The sequence below is a fragment of the Harpia harpyja genome, chromosome 16, assembly GCF_026419915.1.
Source record: "Harpia harpyja isolate bHarHar1 chromosome 16, bHarHar1 primary haplotype, whole genome shotgun sequence".
Taxonomy (NCBI): Eukaryota; Metazoa; Chordata; class Aves; order Accipitriformes; family Accipitridae; genus Harpia; species Harpia harpyja.
This window is the reverse complement of record NC_068955.1, coordinates 15,045,252-15,058,057: the sequence shown is the minus strand read 5'-3', so window position 1 is coordinate 15,058,057 and position 12,806 is coordinate 15,045,252. Positions and strand designations below refer to the sequence as shown.

The window sequence follows — 12,806 nt, the reverse complement described above, 5'->3', positions numbered from 1 at the left end:
GACTGTTGGATCTAGGTGTTATGTGAGGTGAGTAATGCCAGAGTCTAAAGGCCTTTAGCTGTCTGAGAAGCATTGATGGGTCATGTAACTGCATTTTTAATGTGTGCTGTTTAATTTTTTAATTAAAGCATAGTGGCAGCGTCAGATCTCAATCCTTCTGATGATAAGGCAATTCCTTATTTCACACAGATTGCTAGCAGTCACTCACGCTTGGATTTGACCAAGACTCTTTCATAAATGACACCCAGTTCAGTTCATTAATAGATGGCAAATGCTTTGGTTAAAATAAGACCTTCCTTCAAAAGGCCAAACAAGCTCTGAATCTATTAAAAAAATGCTAGTGTTCTGCTGAGTTTTCTTTCCTGATTTTCTTTTTTCTTTAATTTCTGTGTTTGTATCCTACATAAATTTCATAATCAAGCTGCCTGGTTTGTGATGCTTCTGATATCTCTGAGACTGAGATTTGTCCCAGCCCAGGAAATCTCACCCAAACAGCTGCTCCTCTGAGATCTCCAAATCCAGGGCTAGATCCCAGAAAGCACTGAGCATCTCCTGCCAGATGCTCATCATCCCCAATAAACATTTCCATTAAGGGAGATGATGTCAAGGGAGCCACGAGTTCCTCTGGTCTAAGGCAGTTATCATTTAGATTGGAAATCCCCAGTGTTTGGGTGCTTATTTGAAATTCACTGTTCTCCTATCAAAACTCTGGAGAGCTTGGACTTTTTTCTACCTGCTTTATTTCAGGACTACTCAAGTTAATTTTAATGAAGTCTGTTCAGTTAATAATACTAAAGCTGTTTAGCAAAAAAACAGTGCTCTGCCAATCCAACCAGGCATTACACTGTAAGTGGGAACCATGAGAGCAAGATGAAGTGATTGCCCCAGACACTACAAGACTGGTAAGACATAAAGGATCACACAAGAACGCAGGAAACAAGGTAAAACTGGGACCTGGATGAGCCCTGGATAAAACTGACATGCGGTCCAATTCCAAACTGGCATTTGCATAGGCCTGGTTTGAGTCTGCAGCTGGAAGTTTACCTTGCAAAGCACTTCATTTGCGCCTTACCCCCTTTTCTGTCTTGATGATAAAATCCTTCGCATATTTGGTAACTGTAAATTTCTAACTAATTTGTTTTAGCAAATTAGCCAACCTATAGCTCTCGTGAGCCATAAAGACGAACACCCAGAATTCACAGATCAATACTCTAGCAAAGTTTTTTGAGTCACATGAACATGTTTTGCTTTTTGAGATGTACACCAGCACAATAAGAGAGCTTGGGTGCATATATGGAAGATACACACAATGAGCGAGAATTTGCACTGCCCTATTTTGAAGCTGGATATGGTCCCTAAACACTTGTTTATGCTGATGAAAGGTATTTCCAGCAGTAACACTGAGATGCTCTGAACTTTGAGATGCCAATGGTTAAAATCTGACATGAAGCCAATAAATATAATAAAGAAACAGAAAACCTATACAAAGAAGTTATAAAGGCTATTTTGGTATTGCTGATTGCCCATAACACGGGAAAACGGGAAAAAATAAGAATATGCAGCACCCCACACTTAAAACCAAAGCCCAAAGAGGCAAGAAAATATTAGGGAAATAAAAACTGATACCCTGTGAATGATCACAGATGGCTTTTGCATGTCCCTATTCACCAGCTGCTTCTACTACTCTTTTGTGCAAAGGCATTGGAGGAAAACAGATTATGATTTAATGGAAAGAGTATTGGGCTGAAACAAAGGCACAAATCTGAGATATTTTCCTCCATGGAGAGAGATCCTTTTATCCCACAAAAGGGCAGTCCTGCCCAGGGACTACCGAAGTAGAGATTCTGAGTATAAGGCTCCTGGACGGAGCCATACATAGATGAGAGACAAGGCCATCCGCTCTCATAGACGGCGATACTCACTCTTGATCCAAAAGGGACTGTCCTTTCATGGCCTCGCTGAGCTTAAATGCATTTTGTGATACCAGTAACAAGAACACATGGACAGCTATTCTGAGTCAGATCAAAGGCCAAAACCATCTAGTGCTCTGTCTCCATCAGCAGCCACACATAGACACGTAGGAGTGTAGCAGCGGGCCAAGCACACAGAACACTTCCTCCTAACACTACCTCACTCTCTCACCACTTTCAGGTCAGAGATTTACTGAGCCTGCTGCAGTTTCTCTGTTTAGCAATCCTTAGGAAGATTTCTCTCCCAGGGAGTTCTCCAGTCTCCCTGTGAGTAAGAAGTACTCAGGGGAAGATAAGCATCTGCAAGCCCCTCTCATTCAGAACCTGCTTCAGTGAGGAGTTCCACAGGTCTTACATTACATGAAGACACACCTTCCAATATTTTTTTGATACATGGCTCCCACTACTTTCACGTGATGGCCTCTAGTTCTTCCATTGGGAAGGAAAAATGAATAATAATCCCTATCTGCTTGTTCTATGCCAGTCATGAGTCTGTAGACCCGGTATTGTCTCAGCAGTTATACCACAGAGGATTTAAAGTCTTGAAACATTAAGGTAGAAGGCTGATATGTTGCACTAAATTTGGCCAACTGGACAGTGGATTTTAGAAGTATTACATTAGCTTTTGGGATAGACTTCATTTATTTACACACCTATTCAGGTAAGGGAGGGAAGCTATTTTCCTGCTTTGGAGTATGCCAGAAGAAATAAGCACAGCCAGTCTTAGGAAGGAAAAATGGAAGTGAATGGAGGGATATCCAGGGGGAAGGGAGATTATAAGGTGCTCAAGTGTGACACAGAAACACATCTACCTAAATCAGGTACATATCAGGCTCACATACAAACACACACAGATGCATGGGCAACACGACATCTACAAACACTGTTGTGAGCTGGAGGAAATGAGAAAGAGGAAAGTGCGTTCAGAAACCCAGGCAAGCCGGCTTAGTGGGCTGGCATGCTGCATAACGGATCAAAGAGGGGCAGGAGAGAGAATGACTATCAGTGCCATATGCTTGTTAGGCCTTGCTGTTCTGCTTTATGCTGTGTTCATTGAATCTTCCCCTTCTGCAGGTCTCACTTTACATGCATGCACCTTTCACAGATGGTTTTCATCCTCCCACCTGTAAAGGCATCTGAACTAAAAGGCAGGGGAGACAACCGCACAGGGCATATGTCTGTGCACAAGGAGCTAGGAAAATCTCCAGTGCTGGACCAGTATTGCTGGTTGGAGCCAGCAGTATCCTCAGAGCCATGGAGAAGAAGAGTCAAAGTGAACTGTGAGCATGTTCTGTTGCAGCAGTGGATTGCCTACAGAATATCCTCAAACCATGAACCTGAATAGGAGTCCAACCACCACAGTTCCTGTGAGGTGTTCAGGGCTGTGAATATGGGAGAAGAAGAGAAACAGAAAAGACTTTGCCTTGTTTCTAGTGAGAAATGCTGAGTAATTTCATGGCAATTTCTAGGAAGCTCTTGCACACATCTTCCCAACCACAGCCACCCAGCTAAACAAAGTGCTGAATGTGAACTCTTGCTGTCCCTTTATTTCCCCTTACTCCCTCACTGCCTGGGGATGTGAACCACAGGGCCTGCCTAATTGGATGCACAGATTGTCTCTTCTTGGTAACAACCCTTTTTTTCCCCCCTTCTTTTTCTCTTTTCCTTGTACTCTGCTCCAACCTAAATTTTTCAGGTTGAATTACTTCTCCCTTTTTCAAAAGACTGGCATATTCCCAATCAGGTCAGGTGATAAGATACAGGATAGTTTAGCACCCTGTCTCTCATGAGCTGTGTTGCCTGGATAACTCCCTGGCCAAGGGAATTCTCATTTTTAAGTTTCAAGAGACCATTCATTTTGCTTTTACTCCGTGTGGAGTTATCTGTTCCACTCTGGCATTAAAGATCAGGCTGGGTTTTCCCTGCTAGAACGACATGCTCTCATGTAGCTTTAGGCAGTAGAGATTCTGGATTTTTCCATTCCAGAACCAGAGCAAAACTCTAAGTCAGATACATTTCTCACAGCACAGTTTGCTCTAAACATCTCCCTGAGCCTTAGTCAGATGAATGGTTTTTATTCCTGCTATAATATGACTTTCTTAGGGAGATATCCTGCTTCATATACAAGTGTGCAACAGGGTCCAAGTCCTTCTAGAGAGCATCAGTAGCTAGCACATACTAGAGTGAAGAAGTTAAGAGAGATCACCATGTTATTTACTTTTTTAACAGTTTTTTTCTCACCAGAAAGTAAGGGTGCGCTTCTTTTCCTAAGAAACAAGGAATGCTTGAACATTGTTCATGCAGCAGAGGTAACACGAACTAGACTTAAAGGATGCTTTTCTATCTAATTCCCCTCATTCCCACTTGGACCCAACACTTCCCAAGAAGAAGGGTTGGCAGAAAATTCTGCCTGCTTCCTTGAGTTCAATTTAATTTCAAAAGTCCAGACAGCAAAAACCTGAATCAACCATAGTTCTGGTATCCTCACCTTTCCTGTTTCCTAACAGAATAACCCATGTGCTGGGCACCCTTGCAATCCAGTGTGCAGAAGGTCAGGCAGTGCTGGGGGGCAAAAGCAAAATGGAAAATAGTATTTCCTGAACTGAGCATACTTCTCTGTCATGTAGTAAGCATACACTCTTTTAGATGGAGTTATTTTATCTTCAGCTGTTAAAGCCACACTGTTAGACCAGAAGGATATAACCCATATGTGCAATGAGCCAAGGACATCTGGGATTTAACTGCAAGACGCAATGCCAACTTCATTCCCCCGCTTTTGTCTTGGCTTGTTCACACAAAGGTCAAGCATAGAATTTGGCTCTTACGTATAATATTTAGTTACTACCTTTTCATCATCATACAATGGGAAAATTCTTCCCAATCCTCCTGCCTCTTTGTCTTCTTCCTGCAGCCTCTGCTCTGCCTTGGTCTTATTTTTTCCCTGTATCTGTATATTCTTTCTGCTTGTCCCCATTCCTCCTTCCTTGAAGCACTCCCAATAGCTAAGCTTCCTTAAGTTTTCAATTTTCACCTTCTTTGTTCTGTCCTTTTAAAGGATAAAGGAGTTAACACTGTTATTTTTTGTGTGTGTGTGTCACCACTAGTGTTCAGAGTGAACATTTGCTACATAATGGTGGGATGAGGCCAATTTCTGCATTATCAATTCAGGCTGCCTGCAGATTCAGACTGATGTCATTGCACAGGGTCACACATGTAAGGCTTTCTTTACCACCATGAGGAATTGAAATATACTTTAAAAATAGATAAAATATAGCTTCTGCAGAACCTTAGTATATGATTTGTGCTACCACAGTATTGGGCCAAGAATTTGATCACACTACTGGAAACTATTAGCCACCTTCTGACCATCTGAAAATGCTGCTGCTAATGGCTAAGTTAAAAGTAGCTCTCAACTTTTTTCTGGGACCCTCTGAAGCTCTAAGTTTCTAAAGCATGCCTGAAGGGTTTGAAAATCAGGTACCTACTAGAGCATGTCCCTATTCTGGGAGATTTTGGAGCCGGAGAAACTCTGGAAGATCTATTGATGATGCAGCTTTTGATGGAGAAGTGGGCAAATGGCTCTTTGGGCGGGAGGAGGGCAGAAGCTGTTTAACTGGGGAATGCGCTGGGAGCACCGGAGTGGGAATGAGAGAGGGAGGAGTAGGGCGGGGGGGGGGAGTTACTGCTCTGTCTGAATGGAGCTCGTTTCTTGCTGTAATCAGAGGGATGGCCTCCCTCAGCCTCCTGGTACTGAGAGGCACTTCACCTTCCTGTCCCTGCTGAAGCAAGGTGCTCAACAGTAGAAACTACTTACCTGATAACTGCTGCACTGAAGGCTGGTCATGTGTGCTTAACAACTGTGCCTGAATGGTTTCTACTACCCTCTTAAAACGACGGCTTGGACCTGTGAGGAGAGAAGAGGCACAAATGGCCGTGAGAGGAGCGGGAGCCGAATCCTCGTACAACCCAGGCTGGAGGGGAAGGATCACAAGTATCTTCCCTTCAGTCTTGTCCCCAAGAGTGTACTGACAGTGTATCTGTCCTTCAGCCGAAGGCACGGCTTTGAGGAACCATTATGCAGTCCCCACGTCAACAGGGACTGTGGTGTGCTGATAACAGGAGGAAGGATGGCTTCTGGGCTCCTTTTGTAAAGACAGAAAAGGTGGGGGGTTTTGTTTGTTTGTTTGTTTGTTTGTTTGTTTTAACGCCTGTGGGGGCCATGTGGCCACCCAGAAGAAAAGGGTGATTGCATGTTTCTGCCAGAAGGAAGAAACCAGTGGCCTCGCAGTGCCCAGCTGAGACACTGAGACCTTTAAGTGAAACGAGGAGACAGTACAGGGAGATACTTCAAATCTGATGCACAGAGCAGCCATTTTAGCACTAATGATGGTGGTGGCAACTTCACCTCTTTGGGAATCTCTTTCCCTCCCAGCACTTCCATCACTACTAACACCATTTTTGCTCCTGATGTTCTCCTTGCCCCTGTCTGAATTTTCCCCTGAGGTCAAGACAGTTACATTCCTTCCCCTGGCAGAGCTCTTTTTGCAGGCCTCTATATCAGCAAGGACAAAGCCAGCTTGCACCCATTTTACAGCTTTGCCACGGTTACCTGATAAGAGTGTGAAAGTGACAGAATAGATCCCATTCTCCTTCTGTGCCTCTCCCCCTTCTGTGTATGTTATGTCCACCTGGAACTTCACTGGCTTCTGGAAGACAGCCGGACCTCCTGTGGACTTATATTCTGCACGAAAACTTGTCTGTGAGATGACACTGTGACTGAGGCTTGGAATCTGAAACAGGTTGGTAGAAGGAGATAGTAAAACCAGAGCACAAAGGGAACAAAATTGCAAAATGTGATTTAGAATAATACACATTTCCAGAGTGGGCAAGATTTGCTGGATTTGCTTCTGGACTTGAATTTGTAATGTATAGAGTGTTCTTGTGAAATCAGTAAGAGTGCAGGTTGCTTGGCACCACAGAAGAATGCACCGCTCCTTACAGGACTGACCTAAATTTAAAGGTTGACTATTGGTGGAATACCCAGCCTGCTTATGAATTTACACTTTGCAGAACTTCATACACTCAGTCTTTCTTTTCCTACTCATCTACCAGTTTTGAGAAATGCCTTTTGCTGAGTGAAAACTGATATTAAGGGAGGGGGCAGCAAAGTCAGTGGGATATAAGACTGGATATAAAAAACCACCTGAGTAGCCTGGTCTGATCTCATAGCTGATCCTGTTTTGAGCAGGAGACCTCCTGATGTCCTTTCCAACCTCAATTGTTTGGTGATTCTATGATATCAGATAGACATCAGAACACAGAGAAGACACTTAGACAAGTGCCTGGGACATCTACAGGGAAAGCATGCCTGCAAATAACTTACCCAAACCACAACTCCTATCAATATGTAAAAGAACTCTGAGAAGCTTTCTGGTATCATCCAATATCTGTATCTTCAGACCCGTGGTAGAATTTCATAACTGCCTAATTTTCAAGCAGTTACCATTCACAGTTCCTGCCAAAATTTAACATACTTACGTTCTATTTATTGCTTCATAAAGGACCAGATTTAAAAAAAAACAATGACCCCAAATCATTTGGATATCTGGCCTCTAATTTAGGAGGAAAAATGAAGATGAGTTCTTTGAGAAGCTGAACTTAAGGACTTACTTAGCAGGCTGTGACAATGCATTTAAGATTGAAGTTGGCTCTAAGAGACGATTCATAGGGTTTGCATACAAATGACTACACCACACCTCAACCCACACATGTGGGGTATGCACAGCATCACCAATATCGACAGTAGTGCACACTACACCACAATATAAACCCAGGAGCACAGCTAAATGCATAAAACTGATATAGTAACATGGCTGCTTCAAACCAATCTGAGATAGATACCAGTGTCTGATGCATGCTACTATACTGCACTTGCTCCTTGTATGCCTGTATAGTTAAAAGGATTATGGCTGGGTTTTTTGAAGAAATTCATTGCAGCATCATAGAGACTAAAAAGGAGTGCAGTATTCTGTGGGAAACAATATCAATTCGAGAAACGATATAAGAAATTAAGTCCCCTTCTCTTAATTCTATTCAAAAAGTCTAATTATGTTGTCAACTACCTTGAATTGAAAAATCTCTCAAATTAACGTTACTGTGCTGACTTTTTCTCATTGGTAGTTCTAGATAGTGAGAATGAGGACTTTCTATAGAAAAAAATGACAACTACGCTCTGCTTTCCCAGATTGTAAACAAAACGCATCTGCAACAACTGATACACTGGTCACCAGAGGAAATTACCCTTCTTTCTGCCATACAGCATTGAAGAGGAGGTTTAAAGTAACAAATGAAGATGTGAGACAGGATTTTTGTCTGACTAAAGTGGTGGACGGCATACCCAGCAGAGGGAGATCCAATCTGATGCCCAGTTGGTGACTGTAAGGTTAGTTTGACAAAGCAGCAAATTGCTGTCTTGATACCGCACCAGCAGTGTGCTCTAACTGCAGTGATATTCCAAGCACTGGCAACCTGGAGACCCTGCCAAGAAGGCTGAAATCTTCTCTCACCTTAGAGAGCATTATCCACAGTTAGAAATTCAGACAGAGTCCAGTGGAGGCCTGAATCAACAGGCCACGTAAATTAAATCCACAGAGGATGCATTTGAAGGAGCAGAGACCCTGCCCAGTAACGTATGGCACAAGGAGTCCTGGAACTGAGCAGTGAGCAATGCCTCCAAGAAGCAGCTGGGGTGACTTACCGAGAGGAAAGCGTGGACAATATCAGCCTTAATGGAGCTTAGTGGTTTGTCCTTAATGACGACAAAAATCTGTTCTTCTTTCTCCAAGTTGATGAAGTTACCAAACCAGGATTTTTTGGCAAGCCTGATGTGATGAAAAGAAAGAGATAGTTTAGAATATTAAGCACTACTTCTTACAAAGCCCCACCTAGAAAAAATATTAAAAAACACACAAGGAAGTTTTGATAGCACTCCAGATGTAATATTATTACTAATAGTAAGTGGAAAACAGTGTCAGAGAACACCCAGAACAACATTTCACTTAGTAAAAGCTGTTAAAATGACGGACTGCACAGTGTTAGTCTGACAGCATGCATCACAAACAATGAAAAATCAGGAGCAATGGTAACTCTTTTGACTGAGCCAATATACCAATTAATACTGCATATAGAAAGTGCATATAAGCCAGGGGACACGTTTCTGGTTTGTCTCCTGGGATCTCTTCATTTCTTGTGAGAATATGCGAATGCTGGTAACACAGGGATTTAAGTTTCTTCCCACCCAATTTCAACCCCTTTGGTGTTCTAGGATTTGGAAAGTTCCTTTTCTGAAGGTGTCCTGCTGGGCTGACAGTACAATCACAGGATCTTGCTTTTTAAAGCAAGCTGTAGGTTTCACTGGACCTCCAATCTGTCAGTGAGTGAAATCCACTCCTACACAGACAGCCAGGACAAAGACTGTCCCACTCATTAGTCCCATTCAGGGCGTCTGTATAATGAGTGAACTCTGACCATCCCACAAAGGAATGACTTTTCAGTACTAAGAGAGAAGATATCAACATCACACAAAACACAGTTCAGGCTTTCCACTGACAGCAGTCCAATTTCACAGTTCCTTTCAGCATCAGGTGGTGGTTTCATCATAAAATGAAATTGCTCTGTTTTTTCACACTGATCGTATCAGCAAATGTTTGATTTTGCTTATTGCTTCACCATCTCAATGCACTTTGTTGACGTTCCCTTTTAAATTAAACAGGCTAAAGGAAAAATGCAGGGACATGAATGTTATTGAGGGACGCTACCCAGAACTTGAAGGTAGCACCTCTGACCAGCGTGGTTTTGAGGGGAGAGAAGATGCTGTCAGCCATGACATACAGCCAAAGAATTGCTGGACCAACATAAACCCAGGGAAAATTCCACTGAAATCAGCCATATTCTAGTAGGGAAGAATTTAGCATGAAAATGTCAGAAATGAAAAGACCTGCCACCAAGAGACTGCAGTTTTTTTCCTCCATAGGATACTTCAGAATGCCATGACAAGTCCAGTTTGCAGTATAGCAAGCAATCGGCTTTCACTTTTTTTGGTGGACATTCACCACTCAATGGCAGAAGACAACCTCTCCAGACAAGGAGAGCCATCTGCAAAAAGGATTACTATACATCAGCTTTCCAGCAAAGCAACAAACAGCTGGAGAGAGTTATTAGTAGATCCACTTTCCACGGCAAAGACTTAGACTGAGGCAGAATGAGGAAGGGCAGAGACTAGGAGAGAGAGGAGCAAACTAGGACACTAATTTGAAGTCTAAACCTCCGGGATAAAGAACAAAGCTTGACCTCAGCAGCGTCCAGCGATTTGCACTCATTCCCCATTCCAGAGTGCTCCATGAATCACACAACTGTTGTCTCACTGCCCATTTAATGCACACAGTAGAAAGACCACCACTGGAAGACCACTCAGCTGTGCAAATAATCATTTGATTCTACTTACTGCAGGCAACCAAAAATAAGAGTACAGAAAGATTCACTTGCAATTTGGTAAACCAGTGCCCCCCACTCAATTAAAGTGGGCTGGAAAACTGTCACTCCCTACAATATTCATAGGCAGCTGTAACTAAGCCAGTGAGCCAGAGATTAGCATAGGGAGCAGTAAAGAGAAAGGGCCTCTCATTTAAATGGGTCGTTAAGGAGCCAGGGTTAGAGTGTGAAAGGAAATTACATACTAATTAGCTCATGTGTCTCACACACACCATAACAACACCGCAGACCCCTGGAGAGCTGGGGCAATAGCTCCATGCATGCAAAGGGTTTATGCTCATTAGTAAATTAGCACCTGGTTATCCATCTAAGACGGCTGGTTGTCTTAGGCTTGCACATATCATAATCTGAACCGGGGTTGGCTATATGGACTCCCGGGGCCCAGTGTACGTCACACATGGAAGCTGGGCCTGGAAAAGTGTGCATATTTAACTGCAGGTCTGCCATGTTAAAATATGACCTTTCATTTTTGTATTTTCATTAACGGTTTTGTTGGCCCTTCAATTATAGGTCTCTTAACAAGCACAGGTTAAAAGGGCCCCAGAACATAGGGAGGTTTTCTCCTGTTCAGCTTGGCAACTTGGTCTGGAGTCTCCAGAGTCCAGCTGGGCTCTTTTCTTCGGCAAGGTTATCACCAATAATACTGACTCTGGAAGATTCACTGATAGCCTGGGCTACGCTCCAGCTTGTAAATCACTGGAATTCACTAAATAATTTTGCTGGTGTCACATAAGATGGAATAGATGCCTGTGGCCTCTCCTGCTTCTGGAATGAACAGAATCAAGACAAAGCACCCATGCACTGGCTTTTCTCCCTGAAATCAGCAGAACTAGCTGTGCTCATACACCCAGGGAATAGGCCCACTGAAGAAAAGGGGGCAGCTTTGGAGTAAAACGACACAATAAAGGTTTCCCTCCTCTTAGAGGGTGTTAAGCGCTACTAACTTGGGTTAAAATGGGTATGAATCAAGGATCCTCAGCACCCTGAACGAGATACTCTAGCATCTCACAAGATCAGGCTGTAAGCAGTAAAAAATGTACTTAAAAATAACAATCTTCTCTTGTCATGGCAAACCTCCTAAGGGGGAGGGAGATAGGAGATATGTGTGGGAGGCTGGGTATGTAGATTACTCCAGGGAATCTAATCAGGTGTCCAGTTGATGAAAAAGCAAATAGATTAGCATGAAAATGGAGGCTGGTGCTTTATTACTTCACACTGAATTTCTCACTGCTATAATGTTGTTCCTACTTTCAGAGTGTCTGACTGCATCGCCCTTTGGAGAGCCTCACTGTCTTCCCTATCTGTCCCTGAGCGCATGGATTTGTAACCTCCAGAGGTTTACCTGCGTGGCATAAATAATAGCATTTCTACTCAAGCAAATGGAACTCTGCAGGTTTAAAGCAGCTGGAGTTATGTCTCTTTAAATGTCAACCCTAACACATTTTCTAGGACCTTTTCATATGAGAAAGAATAGCATTACCCAGACATGTCAAAGTGTATTACTTAATCATCAGGTTTGTTATATGAATGGCAGTCATTGCTGTACCAGAGCAAGGACATGTATTTATTGCTCAACCCATGAGGTCAATACAGCTCTTGATAAGGATATCTTTTTTCTCACAGAAAGGAAGAAAATACTAGAAAAAATAAGACATGTGGAAGTGGGCACGGAGCAACAAGACATCTATCGTTAAAATATAATCCAGTTCATTATTTTTTATGACTTTTATTATGTTTACTGCAGGGTGCAGCCCAATTGAACTCATTAATTTGGCAATTATACATAAAAAGCAAAAAGGGCCTTAGGCTTTGACTTGCATCCAAACTGCCTCAAATGACAGGCACTACTTCTCTACACCAGCTTTTAAAGAGTGAGTGGGAAGCAGAGAAGGCAATAAATTAACAGAAAAACTTCCACCAACACACATGCATGAAGAGAAGAGAAGAGAAGAGAAAAGAAGAGAGCAGAAGAGAAGAAATTGAATTCTGAAGGTTTTCTGCTTTAATGTACTTAAAAACATTTGAGATAAAAGTATCATATATTTCTTTGATAAGGATGCATTCATTTTATGAAATTCTCTCATGCCTCTCTATTAGTAAATGTTCCAAAAATGTTGAAAACACAATTTATTCCACTTTTCTTCCTGGATTTCTTTTACTACCTTTACTATTCCCTACTTCTCCCTCTCCTGAAGTCTTTATCCCTCTCCATTCTGCAGCATTAGATATAGAGTGCCCATCTTATACCAGATAAATGCCAAGTCTGGGGAAAGTTGTTAAGGCAAT

At 42.6% G+C, this 12,806-nt stretch overlaps 1 protein-coding gene across 14 annotated transcripts in view; it reads right to left on the bottom strand.

The window, feature by feature from the left end:
• The window catches only part of BRSK2 (BR serine/threonine kinase 2), a 324,688-nt gene that overhangs the window by 15,441 nt on the left and 296,441 nt on the right, over positions 1-12,806 (bottom strand). For all 14 annotated transcript variants that reach the window (XM_052811057.1, XM_052811058.1, XM_052811061.1 and 11 more), the window contains 3 exons: positions 8,728-8,851; positions 6,580-6,760; positions 5,785-5,874 (listed from right to left, as the gene is read on the bottom strand). In XM_052811057.1, the coding sequence (XP_052667017.1) occupies positions 5,785-5,874; positions 6,580-6,760; positions 8,728-8,851 (395 nt within the window). The remainder of the gene's footprint in view (positions 1-5,784; positions 5,875-6,579; positions 6,761-8,727; positions 8,852-12,806) is intronic.